The 27,959-nt window shown below is 45.5% G+C and overlaps 1 protein-coding gene across 1 annotated transcript in view; it reads left to right on the top strand.

Annotated features, from left to right (window-relative positions):
- LOC138514391 (sodium-coupled monocarboxylate transporter 1-like) overlaps positions 1–27,959 on the top strand; it is a 987,363-nt gene that overhangs the window by 263,338 nt on the left and 696,066 nt on the right. The window contains exon 5 of the mRNA XM_069629873.1: positions 6,884–7,038. Within this exon, the coding sequence (XP_069485974.1) occupies positions 6,884–7,038 (155 nt within the window). The remainder of the gene's footprint in view (positions 1–6,883; positions 7,039–27,959) is intronic.

The following is a 27,959-nucleotide window of genomic DNA, read 5'->3' as shown; positions in this document are numbered from 1 at the left end:
ATTATAAGACAAGGCTTTTGAGACAAATTTTAGAAAACAACAATGTTTAATGTGCAGAAATATCCAAGGATCAAGTTCAACAGGTTTTGGGACAGTATCCCTGTTAGGGATTATTCTCCAGAATGGCTAATTTCCCTTACCTACTGAGTCCCTCAGCAGCTTTGCTGGATTTCTAGGATTTATTTTTTTCACCTGGTAAGAGTGTGAGCCTATTTTTCCCACTCTTACATGTGTTTTGCTGTGTGTGTTGAACATTGTTGTGTTCATAGACTGTGGAGGTTCACCTACTCCACAGGCATCATCCTTTTACTGTGTGTTACACAGCACCTTCAGTGCAGTGACACAGAGTTGTCTTTTGGACTTCCCAACTCAGACTCCATTTTCTGGGACTGACTACTGTCTCCCAGAACATGTAAAGTTGCCATTGACTTTATTAGTCTTTTTAATTGTACGGACCCAGTACAAACCATCTTACATGGAGTGCTGGAAAGGGTTAATACTTATCCCTTTTTGTCCGTTTCTCTTCGAGCATTGGTTTGCTCCCTTTTCATCAGACTTGGCTGGTGACAGTGGCAACTACCCTATTTTTGCTACCACGGTTATCATAAATAACCTTGGTATTGGTTTAGGCTATCTTGGTAGCCTCGAACTTAAACCCGCTAGACCATATACATTTTTATACAGTGCCAGCTGGGTTTATTCACCATTTCTTTTTGAATATGTCTTTCTCGTGTTTTTCTCTGCACGCCAAACAAGGTTTGGTTCCTTTGTTCACTGTCTCTTCACGGGATACTACACGCCCTCCTTGGGCGCCTGAAAGTCTGGGTAGGCAGGATGTGAGGAAGGGGTTTTAGGACCCCTAAATCAAACTAAAGCTAGGAGGAGTGCCACAACAAGCATCAACCAGCATCCATCTTTTAAGGATATTTTCGACGCAGTCGAGTCCTCAAACCGCAACCAGCTGCACCACTGGCCGTTGTCACGCTGAAGTCACTAAGCCATCCAAATGTTGGCCTCACTGCTCCCTTGTCTGATCAGCAACCTCATCAGGTCCTACACTCAGTCCTGAATTCATTGCTCTAAAAAAGATGAGGCTTGAATCGGAATTCAAACGTTTAAATGCTCAAACTGACAAAAAACACCAAGAACTTAAACTCAGAGAAATAGAGTTGAATCATGAACTAGAAATAAAAAGGTGATCTCTTGAAAATGCATCTCTCCCAGAGTCTTCAAGGTCTTCCAGTCCTAAGAGACCCCGTATGCTTAAAGAAATTGTGGGTATGTATGAGGTTAAGCTTGATATTTTGGATTGGTTGGCAATGTTTGAATATAGCCATGGGATTCAAGGTCTTACATGGAATCAGTTGCTTCCTTGGCTCTTCTCTAGGCTACCCACTGTTGCATCTGATGTTGTGATGGATTTAGGGGAGGTGGATAGGATGGATTATGATTGTGTGAAGCTAGCTTTAATTGCTTTAATTCAAATGATAAATGATTGGTAGATAAGTAACAACCTGTGCATGACACCTGACAAAACACAGATCATGTGTTTCAGGATCCCCTGCCCCAGAAGCAACCTGTTAACCTTGCCACCAGCATGGGGGCTCACCAGACACCAGTATCTAATGCTAGCAAACTAGGTGTGCTTTTCAATAATCATATGACAGGATTACCATGAGTGAATGTTACTGCTCAGTAAAATCATTTTCAAATCTATGTTCTCAGAAAAATCCCCCCGTACATGGAAACTCCACAAACAATTGAACTGATGCAGGCTCTTGTCATATTGTAGGGTGTATTAAAACTTATTTTATATGGGGCATGAATAGAAGGCATATGCACTGACTCCAACTACTAAAAAGTCAATTGGAATAATATTCTCTAAAACCACGAGACTCAATTAATGCAGCTCAGAAAGACTTACATTGGTTTCCAGGCAGCCAGCAAGATGCAACCGCCTGACATCGCAGCCACAACCGGACTGACCCAGTGCTTCCGGGCATACCTGCAAGGATTCTCAGTGGTACAGGAAGTAACGGTGCACCATCCCATGGTCTTTCACAAGACATGGAGACACTAGTGACTCTGCATGAGGAGGCACTGGGCAGGCCTATCACCAGAGATAGGGCTTCTACTAAACAAGCCTTAATAGGATGTTTCATCTATCCCACCCAACTTTGAATGAACGACTTTGAGTCCTGTAAAACACTGTCATTTAATGACAAATAAATATAGGAATAATTATCTTATCATTCATTGAACTGTTTTTTGTTTAGAAACAGTAATATGCCTTTAGACCACAACAGGCATGTCTTATCTATTTATTATTTTATTTATGTAATTATAAGGTGCCGAAAGCCCACAGGCATCGAAGCGTTGGAACATAAACACAAGAGAACAAAGAGACAGGACTGAAAGTACAAAACTGGACCTCAATGCCTCAAGAAACAACTTTACTCAAAGAATAGAGTGTTTAGCTATTGGCGAAACCTATTGCAGTCCTTTTGTTGTCTCAGATCTAAAGGGGGAGAGTTCCATATCTTAGCTGAAGTGACCGGAAATGCCCTCTTAGGCCATTGGCCCCCTTGAAGATTGGGCTTTTTGAGAGGAATTCGACCATCCGCACAGACTATTTTGATTTTTGAAATGAAAATGAATGATGGGAGATCAGTCTCCGAAAATGTGTGGGGCCATTCCGCCCACATTTACCGTGCTTATTGCACAAGAAACGCTTAGTCAAGTGTACTCCGGGAGGACACAGCCTACAGGTGCCGTCCTTTACTGTCATGTTCAGCTGGAATGTAACAGTCACGGGTACATCAAAGCATCTCAAGAAAGGGGAAGGCGACACCCTTTCTCCGGCCATGGGAAGCCTAATTAAAACATCAATGGCTCCATGGAGCTGCCTTCCTATTGTCTAAAGATACACATATACATGGTTACAATTACACTGTGCACAATGTCTCGGTGATTCATGCGTAATTGCATGTGATTTATTCAACTGAAGGTCAGCATGACCTTCAGTTGAATAAATCACTTGCAATTACGCATGAATCACCGAGACATTGTGCTCAGTTTGATTGCATCCATGCATATGTGTATCTTTGTCCCTGTGGAGCATTAGGCAAAATACCCACAACATACAGTTACCTGCTGTCACTTGACTCTGACAGATTTGGGTGCAAGCGCTCGGGTATCTTAGTCTCCATTGCCAACATTTCTACAAGTATTGTCCAAAGTGCTGGTGGCAGGGCATTTTAATAGGTGTTAGTTGGAACAGGCTTGCGTCAGGCTTAATCGCAGAATGGACAAGAGGAAGGCAGGACTAACACCTCTTGGATATGCAATCTGTCACCTTGAAGCTAGTTCCCAACCCTCTGTATGAAGGACAGTGAATGGCATGTCTGGGTCCACTATTTACCGTAGGTGACCCCTGCAGAGAGGATCCCTTACAGAGGGACGGAGTATGTGATTTGAAGGAGACAGAAGTCTGTTCTCACCACAAACATCAAGGGAGGCCTGTGCTTTAATCAAGAGCCACAGAGGGCTCAGTTAACCAGAGATACACATTTATCTACAACAGACAGAAAGATGGATGGGACTTAGGAGTACATGTTGTCACCTCTTACATTTCCTGTTACAAAGCACTCTGGTCCTGACCTCATGCCTAACAGAAGATTGTTGGTATGGACCCAGGATTGGTTCATTAAGGTAGGCTTAGCCTGCACCAATCACTGGGGCCCATGTGGCTTTAAAAGAGGGCTGAGCCCCTCACTTAGCAGATCATTTGATAACTTCCAAAGGAGTAAGAAGAAGGACTCATTTGGACCCTTGCTTAAGGTACAGTGTGCCTTACATCTTCCACCAGTGTAGGAAGGCCAGGATTTCCAAGAGGGAAGCAAGATCACTCCTCTATACATCTCCCAGGCAACAGAGGGAGATAGCAGACTCAGAGGACCCATCCAGCAGCTCCAGAACTGGTACCCAGCCAGCACGCAGCATGCCCTGCTAGGTTCTGCAGGCAAACATCCTAGGTGGGAAGTGCCTGAGAGTCTCTGAGCAAAGGACAAGGCTGTTGCCTGCAAACACTCTCCTCAGCTTTGGGCCGTCTGCTTTAAAGGATGACACAAGCCCTGTGAAGAAGCTAGGAGGAGTGCCACAACAAGCATCAACCAGCATCCATCTTTTAAGGATATTTTCGACGCAGTCGAGTCCTCAAACCGCAACCAGCTGCACCACTGGCCGTTGTCACGCTGAAGTCACTAAGCCATCCGAGATGCCTCGATCAGCATCCCAGATCCACCAGCCAGCACAGAGACAACAATTCCTGACCCTGAGCCGCCCTGTAGGCCAGCCTGCAGCCGTCCATCCCGTCTCGCTTGCCGTACTGCCTGCCGCCTGATACCCACAGCTGTCTCCCATCTTAAACTCTGTCGCAGGAGCTGCAAAGCTTTCTGGAACCGACTTGATGCTGTCGAGCATCAAGATCATCTCAAGCACCTGGTACATTGTGGTTCTGTCCCCCTGGTCCTTCTCCAGCCCCCTAGTGACATTTACAACCCCATGCTCCTTTGGTGTTGAAACCAAATAACCTTTAGCAGTAAAGACTGATAGCTTTACCGACTACCCTCCTGTCACTACCCAGAATGCATCCCTTTCCTTCATGAAACTGTCTGTCCTCTGTTCCCTTACAGGGGGGGCTGTATTTTGTAGTGTGCTAGAACTGTCTGTTGTAATAATAATAATAATAATAATAAAGTAGATATTTTTATACAACCTTGACTGGACAGTCCCTTTTTTCATTGGATAATAACTCAATATACGCTCTGTTGCAACTAACCAAAGATCCACGGCCTGGCAGAGATAAGCCTGGCGTTCCATTAATGGACAAGGAGTTTTATAATGTGCTTGTGTTTCCAATCTGTTCGGATCCCTTCTGGTGTACTAGAGGTGTGGGCCTGATTGATGGTTCAAAAACCAATATTCATCCCGGGACCACTAGTGCCCCAGATGTTGATGCGTCACACTTTTGACCAAGGCCAATGTCGATGATCGGACCATTCTTATAGGCTCATATGAAGACACCATCCTTTTAAGGTACACTCGTATCGTTCTGTGTATGCATCTGTGAACAAGTACAGCTGCCTTGAACTGGACACGTGCAGGGACCGGAAGCCAGTGCAGATCTTGTCGGCTGCTATTGATATGCTCTCTACTAGCTTTTCATTTAATGATACGCACTGCATCATTTTGTGTCACTTGCCAATTTTGCAAGCCCATCTTATTTGCGCCTATCAATAGGGCATTGCCATAGTCGAGTTAGACAATATTATAGCCCATGCTACAGATACACAGTTGGACTCTGATAGGAAAGGACAGATGGTCTTCAGCAAATGGAGATAATATGAGCAATTTTTAACAGTCTGATTAACAAGAGCTTCGGAACTAAGTGAAGGCTCAAGGTGGACGCCTAGAGTTTTGACCTTCCTAGAAACCAGGATACTACAGTCATGGATAGAAAAAGTCTGGTATCTTGGTTGAACTTTAGTCCAAGCCTGAGATGAGCCGAAGATCAGCAGCTCTGTATTGTGCCCGTTCAGGCACATCGGATTATGATTCATCTAGGCCTTAATCCGATGTAGATATGCTCCAAGTTTGTTGTATCAAGTTCGTAATCTCCTGAACGTTCAAGAACTAGCTCGGTGTCATCAGCATAATTTGTGAAAAAAGCCTTCATCTTTTCCAACGGGTCATATAAGGGCGTCATGTAAAGGTTAAAGAGTACAGGGGACATACAGGCCCCCTGTAGAACACTGCAAGCAATAGGTGCTGGTGGAGAGGCACATCTCCCCAGCAAATTCTGGACATCCGGTGTGACAGGAAAGACTGCACCCAGTTGATAGTATCCGGGCTACATAGCCCTACATCTCTGAGCGTGTGAAGGAGGCGCTTGCGATCTAAAAGATTGAACGCCACCAACCAGACCAATACTACGAGCAGTCCTCTGTTACTCTTGTCAGTGGTGGTCAACATATGGGTCTGTAGATTTAAGAGACCTGTTTCTCTGCTGTAGGGGGTCCTTAAACTGGATAGTCTACGATGAAGAATATTAGACGCTACTACAATTGTTTGGAATTGGAATATTGCAGTTTATCCAATATTTGTTTTTTAAAGTTACAATTTGTAATGGGTTTCTGGTTATTCGGATCTTGGGGGTCTAGTCCTGTTTTCCTGGCTAAGCGTGTAATAGTAACCATCTTGATGGATTCTGGAACCTGATTGTTATGAAAGGACAAATGTACAAGTCTAACATGAAAAGGGGCAAAGGTTCCTTTATGTTCAAGAATCGGTTTGGGTGGGGTGATATTTTCTGGACACGATGAGGGGTGCAGAGAAGTCAAGGTATTAATCACACCAGGAATAGTGATGGTGGAAAGGTCAAATCTCCGAATCCCTTCACTGGTTACAACTTTGGATGTAGGAGGCAAGTTAGACCTATTCTTGACCAGATCACTTTTGATCTTAGCTCTGACTTTTGACCCTTTTGCTTCAAAAGCCTGTTGTACCCTAAAACAGTCCTGGTTAGTTGGGGTAAAAGGTATTGATTGAGCTTTCGGCTTTTCTAACAGGTTAAAGATTGCATACAACTTTTCAGGGTTGTTATTAGCCTCCTCAATATGTTTATTTAAAAGATTTCTTTTGGATTTCAAGATCGCAGACTTGTAAGCTTTTTCTCAAATTTTCCAACTGGTTTTTTTCATCTGAGTGGGGTATTTAATGCTTTATACGTTGAATGCATTTTGTTTAAGAAGCTGTGAATGCATGTGAAGCTTAAAATGTGGAGGATTAGAGTATTCTAATTGCTACAATTTGCATCCAACAGGGTGGTCTAAAAGCTGTGATCTGGACAGATGTGTTCCAGGTGGTGATCATGTTCGCTGGGGTAGCGTCTGTCATTGTGAGGACTGTGATTGTTAAAGGTGGTTTCGGACCCATTTTAGAAGATTCCTATCACGGTGGAAGAATGCAACTATGGAAGTAAGTTTTATATATTTTATTCATGTTTTGATGAATCAAAGTGAAAATATTCAGTTACTCTGCGGACTTACTAATGTCGATGGTGGTTATGAAGAGATATATGCAAACATACAACAGTTCTCAAAAGAAAGGTAATTGCTGTCAATACATAGTAGCCTCTATATAGTCATTTGGGATCTCCAAGTCTGCTCGTCAAGAGACACATCTACATCATATTTTTGTCAGGAACGGGACCCCGCGTCCTGAAAACTGTATCCTTGTTGGAGGATTTCAGCCCATTTCAAGATGGTGGACCGTGACCTACATCGGCTACCCATCCCAAGATGGCAAACATGCTCTTTTGCATCCCACGTCATTGGCATGCAATGCTTACACTCACACCGAAACTACAGGCTGCATTGGCACCAGATAATCGTGTCTCAATGCTCTGTTTCCAAGAAGACTCTGTTCTTCCCGTAGTCTCCACGAGTAACTGTATTCCTGTTCACCACATCCTCCTGCCTTCTTTGCTCCTTGTCCTTCTTGTCCTTCCTCTCCGGCCTCTGGTACTTGTTCCTTCGTGGAACCCTTCTGGATTCTCTTCCTGGATTATTACTGACTGCCTTCTTCCTGGTGGTGACCTGCTATGCTCGGAATGCTCTCATCCTACTACCTTCCGGATTCAAGATCCTTATTGCTGTAGGTTTTTTCTACCCAATATATTTTTTCCTCCATAATCCTTCCTTCGTGGAGGTCTCTTTCACTTCAGACAGAGTGGCCTCTGGGAGGGACAGGCCTTACCTCATACAAACCAGTTGACAGCGCCCCAATAAGGTAAGGCCTGTCACTTACAGATTGAGTTGCTAACATTCGCAGACTACCATGGGCTATTTGCAGGACATGGGGGTCAGTGGTACAAGGCTTAACCGCCAAGTAACAGGTGCTTAAATTGGAGAATGCTGCGATTCAGCAAGCAGTATCACAGAGACCAACAACTCCTGCTACCGCCAACACAGTGGCTGATGCTCTGTCTCAGAAAACCTGTTATGTTACCATTCCAGGAAATGTACGGAGTCTAATGTTTACTTCTCAGTGATAGAAAAGGAACTTCTTGCTATAAAAGCTGCATCTGTAGAATCGAGACAATTCTTGCTAGGCGAATGGAAAACGGTAGGAATCCGGTTGGATCACTGCAACCTACAGGTGCTCCAACAATTTGAATGCTACAATAGTAGACAAGCTCATAGGGGTAATTTGTTCACCCAATACGACTTCCATGTCACCTATATTCCAGGTACCGCCAGCGCAGTGGCTGATGCTCTGTCTTGGAAAACTTTACGTAAGCCCGCAAGTCACAAATCCCACCAAAGTGATGGAAGGAAAGAGATTCATAGATGAAAGACCCTCGACAGGTCTGCCGTTTCCATCTCCGGTATCCTTAGAAGCCCGCTTCAAAGCAGCTGGGAGGGGGCATGCTGTTAGGAATGGGACTCTGCATTCCTGGAGACTGTAACCTTGTTGGAGGATTGCAGCCCATTCCAAGACGGCGGAACATGTTCTCCGGATCCCAAGGCAATGGAGCCCAAGAACACCTGCAGGGTCCTTCAGATCAGTGAGGTCCTGGGTACCAGTGTAGCTTCTAGCTGCAGGTCACCCCCAATGTGCCCTGAGAATGGTTAGGGAGCAGAGCTTGCCTCTGCCTTGGACACTCAGTGTTAACCTCCGCCACAGGGCTTTAGAAAGTAAACTCTTCCAACGAAGGTCCAATTAATTCTTCCTCAAGTATTTGTTCAAGAGCGAGTCTAAGAAGGTGTTTAAGACCATTTCTTAAAGGCAGAATTCCACGGCTGCTTTAAGGAGTCTAATCCTTGTTCTTGAGACAAGTGGCCTTGTCCTTCTCACATCACGCCCTGAGTGCTTTGTGCTAAAACAAGGGTCTGCAACGTTTGGCTCTCCAGGCGTTTTGGACTATAACTTCCATGACCCCTCACCATTGACTATGCTGGCATGTGCTGATGGGAGTAGAAGTCCAAATCATCTGGAGAGCCACATTTTACAGACTCTTTTGCTAAAGGATGTGGAGGGGACAGAAAGTAGAAATGGATAGAAAGCAAGATGGCAGAATCTTCCCCCAACTCTATTGAGCTCTATCTGTCTACACTACCTCAGCCCCCTTCCCTTGTCAATAGCATCAAATGCCCTTTTGGTTGTAGCAGTCTGTTGTGAGGCTAGTCCTTTTGTGATGCCTGTTTCTCAGGACATTGCCTGCTGGGCGGCTGACCTGCTGGAGCGAGGTGTTACCAGATCTTATGAAAGATCAAAGGCGAGGCTCAACTATTAATTCTTCTGCCTTGCAAGCTGGCAGGGCCATGCAGCTTGACCAGAATACACATAACCCTTCCAAGCTGAGCTGATTTGAGCTCACAGGGAAGACACCTGTGCAATATCAATTTAATGTGGCTTCCATAAGTGTGAGAAATACTAGCCACCATTGCTTAAACTCATGTATGGCTTATATTTAACATGTATAACTGCCAATAGGCTAGACACTCGCATAATGATGTGGGTTTGGGAGCAGAGTATATATCTTAAATGTTGCTCCTAATCTGCAATGTCTTGGCTGTCACTGCTGCTGTCAGAGGGCACCTGCGCCCACTGAAACTGCTCTGTGCCACTGAGGAGCAGGCACTACAGATCAGGATACTATGCTTTTAGCATGAAACTGGTGGAGCGGGGGGGGGGGGGGGGGCTTGCTCTCTCTGAGAGATAATTATCCACAACATGACAACTTTTTGAATAGGGATTTTGTGTCATTTGTAGAGAAGTGGGAAGGTCGGGGAGGAGGCGACATGTGACAGTAGGTGTCTGGGGACTCCTCCAGGTTGAAGAAGTGCATTTTCAGTAGTGACTTGAAGGGATGGATAGTTTAGAGTTTATGATGTTGAGGGTGTTACGATTGATTTTCAGAATCCACCCTTTGAACAGAGTCTAAGAGGCCACCCTATTCTGGTGAAAACGTATAGACACCACAATGTTACAAATACGAAAGCTACAGGGACACAAAGTGTCCTTCTCATCCTTTACTGTAAAATGATGTGTGCAGGGAAAAACTAACAATGAATTTTAAAATGGAGACCATCGTTCTCCTGCACTGATAACCATAGGGACTGATCAGTGCCTCCAGAACAGGAGAGCTCAGCAGGGCAAGGGAAGTAAAAAGGCTTAAAGACACTAGCAACATGTTGGGTGTCCCATTGATGTCTATGGATGGAAAGCAGAAAAAATAAACCTTTCCTAACACTCGCTCCCTCCATACTAGGGACAAGGAGATTAAATCCAATCGCGATGGGTTTCTTGTTCCAGTGGGTTATACATCCTTGACAGACCTGTCCTATGATCAACAATACAGGCAAAGCCATTGAGGCCTATGGACCACCAAGCACTTCTGGATTCTCACCCTTCTTGTTCATCAGCTTCTTTAAGGGTTTGTGGTCAGTCTGAATGTTGAATTGAGACCTAAAGAGGGAGGCTCTCGTCTTTCTAAGGGCGCACGGTATGGACAAACATTATTTTCTCACAGTGGCCCGCCTCAATTCTATGTCCTTAGGCTTCTGGCTAATGTAGCCTATGGGCCGTTCCCTGCCTTGGTCATCTAGCTGTGAGAGGACTGATACAATTCCAGCGTCCGGGGCATCAGTCTGTATGATAAAGAGCCTCTGACAGTTAGGTGCCCTGAGAACAGGTGCATGGCACAATGAAGCATGTAGGCTCTGAAATGCCTTCTCTCAGTCGTCAGACTAAGATACATTTTTAGGTTGATTTGTAGTAGTGACAACAGTCAAAGGGGCAACTATTAAACTCTTATGGTATAGCCCGCAGATATAATATAGCCCGGAAACTGTAATTACCCCATAACTCTGCTGCAAGGTGATTTGCTGCCTCAGCTGCCGCCGCTTCCCTCATGCGCCCGTGTCAATTTTCGCACCTGCACTGGCAACAGTTAACTTCTAGCATTGCTGTGTAGCGTGCCAAAACTGGCCCTGTTAAAGCATTAAAAAAAGGTCCTACTTGAGAGTGTCTTGCTGAAGGACATATTGCTAGGAAATTGCATTTTTGTTTCTTGCATGCATAGAAATGCTTCACAATATTTTTAATGCAGTCCATTAAAAACATCTTATGGCATGCTTTGCATGTCCAGGCTCCAGTCCAAGGGGCCCAGCTGTTAGCAGCAAAAACGCTAGTTTGGGCTTTTAAACTGCGACGTTTATTCCGATACTATGATGTTTTTTTTCAGCTATCAGAATGGGATGTGGGACTTCTGTAGGCGCACTGTTATGGTGGTTAGTATAGACAATACGAAAATGTTTACTAGTAAATAAGAGTAATATATGCTGACCGAGTACTGGCAAAACCAACCATCCTGATTACAAACATCACACGGGGAAGCAAAGAGCAGAAAACAAAGCTCCATTAAAAAAAGGTGCATTTACCTTATAAAACTTTAAACCCCAACAGGGAACACCTACTAAATGTTATTTAAATGACGTTTACATACTTGTATAAATATACGTTATATATGCTTCCAAAAATTCTTACTTTATCCCTGCATTCCCCTGCCTGATTAAAACAACAAAAAAATAGACACATACATTTACTTTTCCCATTTAAAAACTACACCCCAATACTAATTAGCTGCCTTATTAAAACAAAAAAACAACTACTCACAGCTGCATTTACTTTTCCCGCTTAAACACTCCACCCCCTCCCCCAATGCTAATTACCTGCCTGATAAAAACAAGGAATAAGTACTCACACCTGCATTTTCTTTCCATTCATTTCTACAGCATGTTTTAGTCATCTGTCTCTTTTTCTAATTCTAATTTAATAAAATACTGATTTAATAAAATACTGAGGGTGTTCTAATAGCTTTATAAACCGGCAGTTCGGGCCGTATCGGGCGTTATGGTCCCTCATACCTCGTTAAAGGCCCTCGCTCCACTCAGGCCCTTAACTCGTTCTTCGGGGCCCATATCGGCTCATACAGCCCTAGCTAGAGGTCTATAAAGCTGTATCAGGGCACTGTACTCCCACACCTCAATACAGGTAACTTTAAATCAAAAAGGTCTGAAATCTAAAGGGATCCCCACATTTTGAGGTCTGAAACAGGGCTGCCCTCTCGCCTCAGAATTGTTTAATCAATTTCTTTCAGAACTAAAAGAGGTGATGGTTACAGGTGGATCCTTTCTGCCAAATGAGGAGACGGTGGGTTGGATGCTCCATGCAGAGGACTTGATTATTCTTGGTCAAACCCCCATTGGCATCCAGCGTAAATTGGACATCTTGCAGGCATATGTGACAAGACATTAGCTATAAATAAACATATCTAAATCCGCTGTCTTAGTGCTGCAGAGACTACAGGGAAGGAAAAAAAGACATTTCTGTTGGTGGTTGGGAACGAAAGGATAAATCGAGTTGAGAGTATAAGATATTTGGGGATTGAAATAAACTCTAGTGTGATGGACACACCGCACATTCTGGAATTGCAATCTAAGGTAAAAACCCTGGCTATAATTCATTAAAAGTTTGGTAGATTCTCGCTCCTTTATAAGCAAAAAGTAATACCGATTTTGACATACGATGCTGAAGCTTTGCTATGCTTACCGTGGGAGGTCTGGACTTCTCTGGAGGTCTCTTCTGGAGAAAGTTACTTCACCTCCCCGTTGTGTACCGCTCTCCATTATAAGACATGAACTGTGGTGGCTCTTGATATATGCGCTGGTGGTCTGGCAGACCTTGTTTCTGTACTGTAAACTGGTTATGTAGAAATCGCCTCCTCAATTTGCAGTCTTAAAGAGAAACAAGGGTGTTAGATCGGATTGGGTGCTAGAAACGTGGTCCAAACAATGCTTGGCGATATTCCACAAGGTGAATACCAGAGTGGACACCTTGAAATGTAATCCAAACGCCGTCCATCAGCGCTGCAATTCTGTTCTTGAGCTCTGAAATCAGCACAGTCCTGTTACATTGTTCATTTGAGCCGTGGGAAATGGTTCCTTCACTGAAAAAGCACATTTCATAAGTCTTTTCTTGGTGCACTTTTACCGGTTTCTCTATGGCTGCAATCCATGTCAGTTTTGTAAAGTACTCTGTCCATGCCTGTGTGCAGGTCTGTTCCACGAGTGCCACAGTTTTTTCTGGAAACCCTAAAAGTCCTTCAGCTTTACACGTGAGGGTCATTTCTTGCCACATGTTGTTAACGTATTTCGCCCCTTCGATCACCAGGTAGGGCTGTTTTGGGCAGTTGGAGTTGGTCGCACTCGTTTTGCATTTCAGGGCGTCTGAATCAACCAGTTTCAAATGGACGTTACATGCATGGAAGCGCCTCTGATCCTACGTAGCGCAAGATGAATTGAGCATTGTCCCTCTATGATTGCTACTTATTGTGGTACTAAATCTCTGGGTGCCCCAGATGCGTGCGGTATTAAGGAGCACACATAGCAACTGCTATTAGTTTTTCCCCTTCCCACTGCACTCATTTTGGAATGCCAACTGTTGGAGTGCTCGGGGTGAGCATCAACTGCATCCAGGCCGAGGCCATGGTATGTGTCGTATTTGGGTTTACGTACTTGTCTTTTCATTCTGTTATGGCGAGATATGTGTCTTTTTTGCTAACCTGCTTCTGCTATTTGTAATATTTACATCATTGCTTAGATCACACAAGGTTGTTCACATCTGCGAGTCGTGCGGGTGTTGCTGTCATTTGTGGGTTCGTATCATACACCTCTCTGGTCATGTTTTCTTGTTTAGTTAGATTAAAGGGGGTGCTTTCATTCTGGTTCAGTCTTGGGGATGATTCAGTTACGTGAAAGGGTGTACTTTCGTTTGAATTCCAGTTCCCTGTGTTCCTCCCCTTTCTTTTGGATGGCCTGCCCAGATAAAAGAGGTTCCCCAATATATTCCTAATACAAACATGAGAAAAGTAAATAAAATGGCCGAAAAACGGAGGCTATGCTGATACGAACACATTCTAGTGCTACTGATAACATTTCAACTGCTAGGTAATGAACAATTCGACGCCAAAGTCTTCCTCTTTCTGACACCTGTAGTGGAAATAAGAGTGGGTAAAACTGAGGGATGGGGTTGAGGGTAAAAGAGGTAAACACTGGGGTGGGACCAGGAAGAAGGAGAGAGAGAGATAGAGAGAGAGAAAGAGGGAAAGAGAGAGAGAGAGAGAAAGAGAGAGAGAAAGAGAGAGAGAGACAGAGAGAGAGCCTTTAGCAGCAATGCATGTTTGTATAACTCTTACACATGCACTTATATAGTCAGCATGAAGCTACATGAACTGAGGTTCACTTGTTGCATTAGTCTTGGATAGCTGGTGTGGAATTGGGTGTGGCCCTGCGAATGTCTGAGAGGTGTATCCAATATTGAAGCCCTTTCACATTTACTGCGAAAGGGGTGGAAAACATAACCTCGTAGGGCCCATGGAATCTGGGATTGTTTGATTTTCTTACAAAACCTCTGACATACACCAGCTCCCCTGGCAACCATGGTTGGGTGGGTGTTGGGTCAGTCTGTGAATCTGCCACGTTTTGTGCATCCACTGGGAGCAGCAGTGCCATATCTCATGACATGCACTTCATTGCATGTGTTAGGTGTGTCAAATATTGCTTGATTTCTTCTCCCAGAGTTGCTGCTGCCCTGTGGGCATTTGATGCCTTCCTCACAGGGGAGATGTGTGTTTGCATGCATCTGTCAGTCACTATTTCATCAGGGGAGAGGTGGTGGGCCTTGCTGGGATGAGTGTGCAAATTGAGCAGGGCCATTCGTTTTCAGGGTTTTGCGTAATTTGGAGAGCCTGCTTTTGAGGAGGCCATTGATCCGTTCTACCACTCCATTTGCTTGTGAGTGGTAAACGGAACACATGCAGTGCTCGATGCCCAATAGTGCTGTGATCTCATTAAAGAGTTCATTGAAAAATTAGGTACCATTGTCAGATCTCAAAACATCACATACCCCCCATCGAGGAAACACCCTACATCCTAGGAATTTGGCAGCATACTTGGTATCTGGGTGGGCGTATGGACCAGTCTCACCCTCCTGGAAAATGGACACAACACCACAATCAAATATCGGGCTCCATTGCGTCTCTCCCACAATTCTGCAAATTAAATATGCGGCTCACGGAATGGCCCACTAGGGCAGGGCAGGGTGACTTGCAATGTTCTGAGTGTCATCCCTGTACTAAACACTTGGCAGGTGGTGCATTGGATGACCATTGTTGAGAGGTGTTCTTGGTGATTGGGTATAAACCAGTCTTCCTGGATGTCTGCTGCAATGTGTGGAATTGGGTGTGGCCCTGCGAATGTCTGAGAGGTGTATCCAATATTGAAGCCCTTTCACATTTACTGCGAAAGGGGTGGAAAACATAACCTCGTAGGGCCCATGGAATCTGGGATTGTTTGATTTTCTTACAAAACCTCTGACATACACCAGCTCCCCTGGCAACCATGGTTGGGTGGGTGTTGGGTCAGTCTGTGAATCTGCCACGTTTTGTGCATCCACTGGGAGCAGCAGTGCCATATCTCATGACATGCACTTCATTGCATGTGTTAGGTGTGTCAAATATTGCTTGATTTCTTCTCCCAGAGTTGCTGCTGCCCTGTGGGCATTTGATGCCTTCCTCACAGGGGAGATGTGTGTTTGCATGCATCTGTCAGTCACTATTTCATCAGGGGAGAGGTGGTGGGCCTTGCTGGGATGAGTGTGCAAATTGAGCAGGGCCATTCGTTTTCAGGGTTTTGCGTAATTTGGAGAGCCTGCTTTTGAGGAGGCCATTGATCCGTTCTACCACTCCATTTGCTTGTGAGTGGTAAACGGAACACATGCAGTGCTCGATGCCCAATAGTGCTGTGATCTCATTAAAGAGTTCATTGAAAAATTAGGTACCATTGTCAGATCTCAAAACATCACATACCCCCCATCGAGGAAACACCCTACATCCTAGGAATTTGGCAGCATACTTGGTATCTGGGTGGGCGTATGGACCAGTCTCACCCTCCTGGAAAATGGACACAACACCACAATCAAATATCGGGCTCCATTGCGTCTCTCCCACAATTCTGCAAATTAAATATGCGGCTCACGGAATGGCCCACTAGGGCAGGGCAGGGTGACTTGCAATGTTCTGAGTGTCATCCCTGTACTAAACACTTGGCAGGTGGTGCATTGGATGACCATTGTTGAGAGGTGTTCTTGGTGATTGGGTATAAACCAGTCTTCCTGGATGTCTGCTGCAATGTTTTGCTTTGAGCTGTGAGAAGGGTACTACAGATGTTCGGCGAGGGTGGAAATCAGCATCCGCCCACCTGAAGCCCCTCCTCTAGCGTGAAAGACCTGCCTGCACCGTGGTGGTGATGTATGCAGAGTCTGAGCAGATGGTTTGATATATGATATTGATATTGATATTTTATTGGTATTGTGCTCATACACAAGTGTTTCAGAGCGCGACAAAGCAAGGGAAGGGAATCAAGGGAAAACAAAACAACACTCTTACTGGGCCCAGTGACATTGAGAACACGCAAGTGCAGGGAAGAGGGTAGGGCGAAGAGCAGGGGGGAGAAGTGGAAAGTGCTGAGCAAATTCATAAAAAACAACAGAGGTAGTGCAGCCAGCAGGTGGCAAGTGCTATGTTTAGGGCAACAGACAGGGGGTGTCTGATAAGTGCAGAAAAGGGGGGGACTGTAGGGTTACAGATACAGATGCAAGTGCAAGGGTTGACAGGCTGTAGTGCGGGTGCGTGGCAAGGGTGCGCAGGTACCTGGGCCCGAAAATCAGGGTATAACCAGGTGCAGGATGCCGAAGCAGAACAGATCAGCAGGGTAGAGGAGGAGCAAAGGTAGAAGCAAAGGGGAAGGTCTTGAGGTGCTTCCGGAACCGGAGATGGTTCTCCTCAGGTTTCAGAGTGGCAGGGAGGGTGTTCCAGACGGAGGCCCCAGCTGAAGACAAAGATCTATCCCCACCTTGTTTCTTTGAGAAACGACTGACCCCGAGGGAGTTGGAGGTGGAGGAGCAAAGAGCTCAGGAGGGGAGGTAATTATGGAGGGACAGTTGAAGGTATTTTGGACCCAAACCCTAGAAAGCTTTGTGGACAATGCAAAGGGTCTTGCATTTAATAATTGCAGCCACTGGGAGCCAATGAAGAAATTCCAGGGCTGGAGAGATACAATCCCAGGACATGAGGCCAAGGACAAGTCTTGCAGTCCTGTTCTGAATGAGTTGCAAAGAGCATAGAGTAGATTTAGAAAGAGGCTGTTGCAATAATCCAACCTAGAGAGAACCAGGGCTCGAGAGACAGTTGAGCTTCTGGGGGAAGGAGAGGAAAGGCAGAATACCTCTGAGGAGGTGCATTAGGAGGTTTGGCTTTTTAGAGACATCACAGATGTGGGCAGAAAAGGAGAGCATGGAGTCGAAGATGACCTCAAGGTTCTTAGCCTCGCAGGTGGGGGTAGGCGGCGGGCCAAGGGAGGCCGTCCAGAGAGTGACAGGAAAGGAGGGTGAGGGTGTGCTGATTTAGGAGGATCTCCGTCTTGCTGGCATTCAGGCAGAGATCGGTGGTGGCACACCAATCCTGAATAGCAGACAGGCAGTGAGAGATGAGAGAAGGGGAAGAGGTGACTGAGGGAAGACTGAAAATGAGTTGAGTGTCATCAGCATAGCACTGAAAATTGGAGCAGAAAACAGCAATGCGATGGGCGAGAGTTGCCAGGTATTGGTTGAAAAGCCAGGTTGTGAGGTTGGACCCCTGGGGAACACCACAGCTAGAAAGGGAGATAGAGAAAAGGAAGGATCCAAGTTCGACCTGGGAGGGTTGAGCAGAGAGGAAAAAAGTCAGCCAGGCCAGAGCCTGATCAGTGATACCCAGGTTGTCACAGAGACGGTTGAGCAGGATGGTATGGTTTACTGCGTCAAAGGCAGAAGAGAGATCGAGTAGGATGAGGATAGAGGGGATGTTAGACTCAAGGTTGGAAAGCAGATCTTCAAGGATGTTCAGGAGAGCAGTTTCTGTACTTTTGGCAGCTCTAAAGCCAGACTGATGGTTGTGGAGACAACCAACAGAATCAAAGTGAAGGCTAAGCTGGCAGACGGCCAGCTTTTCCAGCTGTTTGCCAAGGAAAGGAGTGATGGAGATTGGGCGATAGTTTGCCGGGCAAGAAGGGTCAGCTGTGTGTTTCTTGAGAAGAGAGTGCTTCAGATGGGAGGGGAAGGCTCCCGAGGCGAAGGAGAGGTTGCAGAAATTGCCAGGGCAGGAGCTAGGGTGTCAATGTGGTTCTTGATGGTTTTGGAGGAACAGGGAACATGGAACATAACACCCCATGGACCCCCGAAGGGCCTCAATAAGTGATATGAGTTCCGTTGCCTGGGCTGAGTAGTGCATTGGCAGCCTTTTCATTACCAGTGTTTCATCGGGAGCAGCAATCTCCACATTGGACTATTTCTTTTTATCAATGGATCAATTTACATGTAATGTTAATATGAATGCAGTCCAGGGTAGAAATAGTGATCACTTTCATCTGGAACTGACTTTCCAAGACTTTTCCTGTAATCAACAAGAAAAATACAAACAGTCAATTATTAGTAGAAATGGGAAAGTGCGTCTCCTGAAATATAAATGGAGAGGGAAGGAGTTCAATAATCGTCTTAAGGAAGTATCAGAAAGCTCCCTATTGGAGAGCACCAGCCAGAATGTTTCGTCAAATCTCTGTGGTCAGTTTGTCCTCCCTTGGTGAGCGGAGGAAGGAAAAAACTGATTTTGACCCCTCCCATGAGAAATAAACTATGTTGAGAAAAAAAAGCTAACTCAAATGCTGAGAAAGCTGAAAAAGGCCAATATGAGTAAAGCGATATGTAAAAGTGAATCCAGTATTCTGGTAAAGTCTTATAAAGCATGGTCAGTAGCTAGAAAGATGTGGAGACTCCAACAGGACGTGGAATCCATGCTGAAACTGATAGGGGAAAGGGACTCGAGAGAGTTCTGGATTTAACTGAGGTCTTTGGAAATCCCCCCCCCCCAAAAAAAACATCATTCGCAGTAACAAGGAAGAGGGCTGGTGCCTCACTTTCGATGAACAAACTCGCGTTGATCTGATTGGGAACTGTTCAGCTTCAAAAGCAGCAGTGCCTAGTGGCCTGAAATACCAAGTACTGAAAACTGAACCAAATCTGTGGGCTGAACTGCTAAACTGGCTTTTCAGGGAGATTTTATCAAAACAGGAATTCCCTCCCTCGTGAAAATCTGCAATCATAATACCCTTGTTCAAGGGAGGGCAATCAGTCAGTGGCAGCAAACTACTTGGCGATCGCCCTCCTGGACATAGAGAGTAAAATCTTTGAGGATTTTGATAGGGGAACTGGAATGTTGGGAAATGAAACGAAGGTCCTGTCGAAATGCCAAACATGGTTCAGGAGGGGCCTATCCACAGCACTAAATGGTGTAGTATTGAATCTTCTGAGTGAAAATACAGGAAGTAAGAGAGAGCAATAGCTTTATGGGGCTTGGGTAGACTTCTCCAAAGCCTTCAACCAAGTGGACAGAAACCGGCTGTGGTGGAAGTTGAGAGCATGGGGTATCCCGGAAGGAATCCTGGGGATGATAATAGAACTACACAAAAATACCTCAGTAAGAGTTTGACTTGATGAGGAGGGTCATCTCTCGGATTCGGTAGTGGTGGAAAAGGGGGTTTGTCAGGGTTGCTTGGGGGCTTCACTCTTTTTCAACTTCTATTTTGCAGACATGGGGGGGAGTTCCTGGTTTCAGCGGCCTTGGCAAGACCGGCAATAAATGGGGTTAAAATCCACTGGCTTGCATATTTGGACGATGTTGACTTGCTTGAAAAGACGGCATTCGGCCTGCAGAGTCTCTTAAACAGGCTGCACTGCTATGCAGAAGAAAATGGCCTATCTCTTCATCCCAACAAATCGAAGATAATGGTCTTTAGACATAGGAAAAACAAGTTGTCTATCCCAAGTGGGGAATTGGAGGTCAAAATATTAAAAGGGTAGAGGAGTTGTTATATTTAGGGTATAAAATGTATGCATCCCCAGCAGTTTGTGGAGTAGAACAAGATCTTATGAAATTATCACAACTGATTGCCCAGATGAAGAAAATCCTGATGAGATACTGCAGATTTTCCATTTTACCATTAATTAAATACTATCGGGCAAAGGTAATACCAATCGCTTTATATGGAGTGGAAGCAAAGCCCCTCCTTTGGAATGGGAATTGGCAAAAGTGGGAGGGTCAGCTATGGAAAAATGTCTTGGGGTTACTGATGTGTCTACCAACATCAAACATTAGATTTGAACTGGGCTGAAGATCTTTACAATCTCAAATGGGTTGGAAGCTAATTTCCCTCTTTCGGCTGATAACAATAAGCCAATAAGGATAATTATACCTAGATATAAAGGCACATCTGGCAAAAAACTGATCTAAAATGTTAACACATTTACATCTAGTAGTAACAGAATGGCTAGACAAGGCTGATATTAAAACTGAAACCTTACTAGAGAACCCAGTGTTATGCTCACCTTGTCTCTGCAGAAGCGTTGGGGTACGGTTGCAGCCCTCCTAGGTGTTAGATCACCCGTGTCGGGTCTTTCCCTATGCGGATAAATTGTGAGCGGCAGTAATTGGTGACACTGCTCCTGCATGGATATGAGAAAACGTGAGTGCACTGATCAGTGATTATTGTGCCGTTCAAACCCTTCTACCCAAGGTGCGATTTCTGTGGACATGTACCGGCCCATAGGGCTCACCTGTTAATTATTGATGGTAAGCTCTACGTCCTGCTACTTCTGGCAGGGGCGCTTGTCGATGGGATCTATTTCCTTCACTGATCCCTGGTAAGTAATAGTCCAGTCCAGCTGTGACTATGCTTCTCCTCTTGTCTATTTCCCCTTTCCGCTTTCTCTTTGCCTCTTCTCGTTTTCTGTCTTGGTATTATTGCTCTCAATATTGCTGTTAATTCCTGAATAACGTTTTCTCTTCTGTTTTCTTCCCAATAGATGGAAATGCGGTTCAAAAGCAGCTGTGGGGGCGCGTAACGCGGCAGAAAGAAGATGCTGCGACAACAGGTGAGTGATGATTTAAGGCAAAGCGCGAGATACGGCGGTAGCGCAACCTTAAACTGAATGTCTTTTGTGTCTAACCTTGCCTTTAGTTTTTACTTGCAGGTGCTGCTGTCACTGGCGAGGCGCGTCGTGTTGCGGTGCCAAGATGAAGATTTCAGCGTCCCAGAGGATTTGAAGATGAGCTGCCGTGCAAGGATGAAGAAGTCAGCGTTCTGGAAGGCTTGAAGATGAGCTGCGGTGTCAAGAAGAAGTCAGCGTTCCGGAAGCTTTGGAGAAGAATGTCAGGATCAAGGAAGACACGCACAGGTGAGAGCAGGTTCCCCAGTTGGTAAGTATGAAATCTGGAAGCAGGATTTCCAAAGGTAAGTTTAATCTCAGGCAGCTGTGAGCGTTACGCTGCATGGAAGTGCAGAATAACCTGAATCGTCTGCCTCAGGGATCAGAGCAGCTTATATAGCTGTGATCGTGGGCACGCCCACTAGGCCCAGGCTTGCCTGCCACTCCCAGAGAGTCAGCACGTGCAAGGCAACCCAATAGCAGCAGCCACACCCAAGAGTACACATGGGGCTTCTTTAGTGATGAAAATGCCCATGTTAAATGCACCTTGCACCCAAAATGAGGTTTTATGTCCCAAAATAAAAGCATTCTTGTCCCAAATAAATGTTCTTGGTTATTGTTATTCATGAGCCTGGCGCCAAAGGCGCCAGGACTGTGTCCATTTGGCGCCCCTGTGTATGTGTCCTTTGAATATTTGCGTTCTTGGCTCGATGACCATGACAGCACTCCCCCTCAAGGCCCTTCTCAAGGGTGGTCCTCCTCCCGGTCCTGGTTTGGTTGGATTATTGCAATGGAACTGCCTGATTAAACGTCGAGCATGGACGTGTTCATTGGGTTCCCATTTTCGGTCTTGAGGTCCGTATCCTTTCCAGTCTATAATGTAATACAATTTGGACCGAACCACCTTGGAGTCCAGGATGGATTTGACTTCATACTCCGGTTCCCAATTGAGTAATTCGGGCTCTGGTGGAGGGCTAATCCGTGTATTTGGTTTCATTGGTTTGAGGAGAGAGACATGAAATACTAGGTGAATCTTCATGTGCGATGGTAACTCTAATTTCATGGCAGCAGGGTTGATTATTTCTTTGATAGTATAGGGGCCCAACTATCTGGGACGGAAGGCCCTTGGTCCTTTCAACGGTATGTATCTGGATGTTAACCAGACTTTATCCCCAATCTGCTAATCGGGAGCTTCTTTTCAGTGGCGATCAGCAAACAGTTTTTGTCTTTCTTTGGCCTTAGTGAAATGTTCTGTCACTTCCTCAAGAACCCGAGTGTCGCTTTTATGAAAGGTTTTTATTGCTGACATTTCCAAAGTATCGGGTGGATCAAATACTGATATACGCGGATGTCTTCTGTGCACAGTATAGAATGGAGCTTGTCCAGTACTCGTGTGAACAGAGTTATATGCATACTCGGCTACCCAGAGTATGTTTTTCCAGGAGTCCTCGGAGTTCTGTAACATACACCTTAAATACTGCTCTAACGTCTGATTAGTTCATTCAGTTTGCCCATCAGTTTGAGGGTGATGGCTTGTGGACAATCGGAGGTCCATTTTGGCCATTGTGCAACACCTTCTCCTAAAGGCGGAAACAAATTGAGTTCCACTAATCCGATATTAAAATTGATGGAAATCCATGCAATCGGACAATTTGTTCTAGAAACACCGTAGCAAGAGTTGATGCAGTTGGGAGTCCCTTCAGAAGGATGAAATGAGCCATTTTGGAGAATACATCCACAATGACTAAGATAGTGTTGTAATCATTGCAGGGAGGAAGATCCGCAATAAAGTCCATTGACAGAGTATGCCAAGGTGCTGGTGGTACCATCAAGGGACGTAGTAAGCCAGCAGGGTTTTGTTTCTGAGACTTGTGTTGTGCGCAGACACCACAGGTTGCAATACGCTGGGCAATGTCTTTTCTCCAAGTTGGCCACCAGTAGTTTTGCTTTATCTTAGCCTGAGTTTTTGACTATTCCTGGATGTCCTTCCACTAATGAATCATGATAGTTCATGATGATTTGCTTTTGCAGTTTCTTGTCCTGGATATGTAAGCGTCCTTGAAAATATGGTAGATTGTTTTCGATGGTGTACCGGTCTCCCTTTAAAAGCCATTCCTGTTGTGTTGACTGATTCATCTGGGATTGCATACTGGTTTTTAAGTCATCTACACATGTGGTGGCGGCGATTTTGGTTTGGATTCGTTCTTCGGGAATGATGGCCACAGGATCTGATGTTGAAAAAGCCTCTTATGCGTGATAGTGCGTCTGCCTTTCCATTCCATACTCCAGGTCTATAGTTGATAATAAAGTTGTATTCTGCGAAAAAGAGAGCCCAATGAAGTTGTGCGCTAGGATTGTGCTTTGGCAGTCTTCAAGTATTGTAAGTTACGGTGGTCCGTGATGACGGTGACAGTGTGTCTTGCCGCAAGAAGATAATGTCTCCATGCCTTGAATGCGGCTTTAATCACCAGTAATTCCTTATCCGTGATTGCGTAGTTCAACTCAGGGGCAGAGAACTTGCGAGACCAGAATGCGACAGGATGTAACTGTCCTGTTTCCGGGTCCTGTTGGGACAATACCGCTCCCATTGCTACGTTTGAAGCATCTGTTTCAACCACGTATGGCAGATCTGGTCGAGGGTGTCGAAGGACTGGTGCTGTGGTAAATGCTAGTTTCAGTTTCCGAAAGGCTTCTTCAGCTTCTGTGGACCAATGGAATTTCTTGTTCTTTCTCAGCAGGGAAGTAATTGGGTGTACGATTTGTGAGAACCCAGGTATAAATCAACAATAGAAATTAGCGAATCCGAGCACACTTTGTACTCCTTTCGTGGATGTGGGTGAAGGCCATTAGAGGATTGCCTCCACCTTTCGCGTGTCCATATGTACGCCCTGTGATGTGAGCATGAAACCGAGAAATTCAACCTCGGTCACATGGAACAAACATTTTTCCAGGTTGGCATATAACTGGTGTTGTCGAAACTTTTCTAGAACTGCCCAGAGATGACCAACATGTTCTTCCTTCGAATTTGAGTAGATGAGAATGTCTTCTATGTAAACAAGTGCGCAAACGTCCAATAGTTCACGGAGCACGTCATTCATAAATAATTGGAACGCTGCAGGGCGTTACATAACTCGAAGGGCATGACCTGGTATTCGAAGAGGCCTTATTTTGTGCGAAAAGCCGTCTTCCACTTGTCTCCTTTTTTGACTCTCACAAGATGGTAGGCCCCTCATAAATCCAGCTTTGTGTAAATTTGAGCGTGTTTCACCTGATCCAGGAGTTCTGGTATAAGTAGTAAGGGGTAACTTTTTTTTACTGTGATCTGATTGATTGCTCTGTAGTCAATGCAGGTTATTAAGTCTCCCTCCTTTTTAGGCACGAAGAAGAGGGGCGATAAAGCATGGGACTTGGATGGACGGATAAAACCATTTGCCAGATACCGATCTAGGTAAATTCTAAGATGTTGGTTTTCCTGCTCCGTTAGAGCGTAAATCCGGCTGCAGGGAATCTGGGCTCCGGGTACGAGGTCTATTTGGCAATCGTAGGGTTTGCGCGGGGGCAAAACATTGGCTTGCTCTTTTTGGAAGACATCCTGGTAATCCATGTATTCAAGTGGTAAAGAGCCAGTGAGGCCCAGCACGATTCCTTTCTTTGGTTTCTGGTTGACGACGTCTTTGTTGTTACAGGTGTCGGCACATTCTTGAGGAAAGGTCAGAACTCATTTTCGCCAGTCGATCCTAGGATTATTGGTCTCCAGCCAAGGAATTCCCAATATCATCTGGAACTGAGGAGCACCGATGAGATCAAAGGTAATGTCCTCTTGATGCCCGTCCTGCAACAGAAGTTTGACTTTCTTGGTGTATTGTGTCACTGGGCCGGATGATAGCTGAGAACCATCCACTGCTGTGACGTTTTCCGATTTCTGCTTTTGTTGGAGAGGAAGGCCTATTCGGATAGCCAGATCTTGGTCAATGTAGTTACCAACAGCTCCACTGTCAATGAACGCCTCCAAGGCATGTATCTTTGATGGTTGCTTGTTATTCACCAAAAGTACTGGAAGAACTAGATGTGAGGCCTGCACAGATTCCATTTTCTCGCTCGACAAGTGGACCCTTAGACTTGCCGGGCATTGGAGATTCCCCAGGTCCTGTACTTCTTCTTCATCATTTTTATCCGTTGCTCCAACTACTTTCTTGGGTGGTTTTACCGGACATTCACGGAGGAAGTGATCTGCTTTACCAGAATATAAGCATAGCTGTTGCTGCATTCTTTTCTCTCTTTCCGCCTTGGTCAGAGGACTTCGTAAACCACTGAATTGCATTGGCTCCGACTGTTCGTGTGGTTTGGTCTGGTTCTTACGGGGTCGCACATAAACTGACCATCCTTCTGTTCTGGCTCGATCTATTTTCCTATTCTGCAACCTATGATCGAGTTGCACTGTCAGGTCCATATAGTCCGCACACCCCTCAGGTGGGTTCACAACTTGAGCCAACACATCCTTAAGTTCTCCACGTAACCCTCGATAAAAGAACGTAGTTCTCTTTTCTTCTGGCCAGTTGGTCTGGGCTATGAGATGATTGAAGGTTGCAATGTAGGTTAATAGATCTTGATTCCCCTGTCTGAGTGACAACAATTCGTTGTCCAGAGCTTGTCCTTGAGTATGTCGGGCAAACAATTTTTCCATCTTATGCTGAAAATCCCCAAAGTTCCAAAGCAAAGGATCATCTTCAGCGACGAATGGTATTGACCAGTCCGCCGCTTTGCCTCCTAGGTATGAGAGTACGAATGCAACTTTGGCTTGATCGTTAGGAAAGGCTCCTGGTCTGCATAAGAAATGAAGGCGACTTTGGTTCATGAATATGACAAACTTGTTTGGATCGCCAATGAAGCATTCAGGCGGGGCTAGAGGCACTGCTCCTGGAAGGACCACCTGAACCGGTGTTGATTGCTGTGGCGTGGAAGAATGTGGCGTGGAAGAATGTGGCATGGAAGAATGGGCTATCCCCGGCAAGGGAACCTGCCCAGCTTGTGCCTGTAGCCTCTGTCTTGGTAAGTCATTGGTTCTTTCTCGAATTACAATAAGATCCCTGCTGCCTCGAAGCATGTATTTCAGCTCGTAATTCCCCTCTGAACTCTCCATAACGCCCAGGCAGAGAGTCGTAGAGGCTTTGCGTTCTGTTACTCTCACCTGGTCTCTGCAGAGGCGTTGCAGCTCTCCCAGGAGTTAGATCACCCCCGTCCGGTCTTTCCCTTTGTGGATAAGTTGTGAGCAGTGGTAATTGGTGACACTGCTCCTGCATGGATATGAGAAAACGTGAGTGCACTGATCGATGATTATTGTGCCGCTCAAACCCTCCTACCCAAGGTGCGATTTCTGTGGGCATGTACCGGCCCATAGGGGTCACCTGTTAATTATTGATGGTAAACTCTCCGTCCTGCTACTTCTGGCAGGGGCGCTTGTCGATGGGATCTAGTTCCTTCACCGATCCCTGGTAAGTAATAGTCCAGTCCAGCTGCAACTATGCTTCTCCTCTTGTCTATTTCCCCTTTCCGTTTTCTCTTTGCCTCTTCTCTTTTTCTGTCTTGGTCTTATTGCTCTCAATATTGCTGTTAATTCCTGAATAACGTTTTCTCTTCTGTTTTCTTCGCAATAGATGGAAATGCGGTTCAAAAGCAGTTGTGGTGGCACGGAACGCGGCCAGAAAGAAGATGGTTGAAACCGCAAAGTCCGACAACAGGTGAGTGATGATTTAAGGCGAAGCGCGAGGTTCGGTGGTAGCGCAACCTTAAAATGAATGTCTTTTAAGTGTCTAACCTTGCCTTTCATTTTTACTTGCAGGTGCTGCTGTCGCTGGCGAGGTGCATCGTGTTGCGGTGCTAAAATGAACATTTCAGCATCCCAGAAAATTTGAAGATGAGCTGCTGTGCCAGGATGAAGATGCCAGTGTTCCGGAAGGCTTGACAATGAGCTACAGTGTCAAGAAGAAGATGTCAGCGTTCCGGAAGCTTTGGAGAAGAATGTCAGGATCAATGAAGACACGCACGCACAGGTGAGAGCAGCTTCCCCAGTTGGTAAGTATGAAAGCTGGAAGCAGGATTTCCAAAGATAAATTTAATCCTAGGCGGCGGTGAGCGTTAAGCTGCATGGAAGTGCAGAATAACGCAAATCGTCTGCCTCAGGGATCGGAGCAGCTTATATAGCTGCGATTGTGGGCACGGCCACTAGGCCTGGCTTGCCTGCCACTCCCAGAGAGTCAACACGTGCAAGGCAACCCAATAGCAGCAGCCACACCCAAGAGTACACATGGGGCTGCTTTAGTGAATGAAAGTTCCCATGTTAAATGCAACTTGCACCCAAAATGAGGTGTTATGTCCCAAAATAAAAGCATTCTTATCCCATATAAATGTTCTTGGTTATTGTTATTCATGACCCTGGCCCAAAGGTGCCAGGACTCTGTCCATCCGGGGCCCATGTGTATGTGGCCCTTGCATATTTGCGTTCTTCGCCTGATGACCATGACACCCAGGGAAGGCAAAAAACCAATGGGCCGAGATGGACTGGATTCTTACAACTGAGGTAGTGCGGGCGGGGCAAACCCGAATCCAGTGCTGAAGGTTGATAAAAAGTTGGGCCACCTAAATAAATATCTGGTGAAATTCCCAGACTGGATCACAAGGAAAAAGTTCTTGAGATTACGTTTAAATGTAATCCAACAGGAGAAGTTCTGGCAAAAAGGGGGAATGGAGATTCTGTC

The sequence above is a fragment of the Ambystoma mexicanum genome, chromosome 12 (assembly GCF_040938575.1).
Source record: "Ambystoma mexicanum isolate Mex_15411 chromosome 12, UKY_AmexF1_1, whole genome shotgun sequence".
Classification (NCBI taxonomy): Eukaryota; Metazoa; Chordata; class Amphibia; order Caudata; family Ambystomatidae; genus Ambystoma; species Ambystoma mexicanum.
Note: the sequence above shows the minus strand (reverse complement) of the source record. Positions and strands in the feature narration are given on the sequence as shown.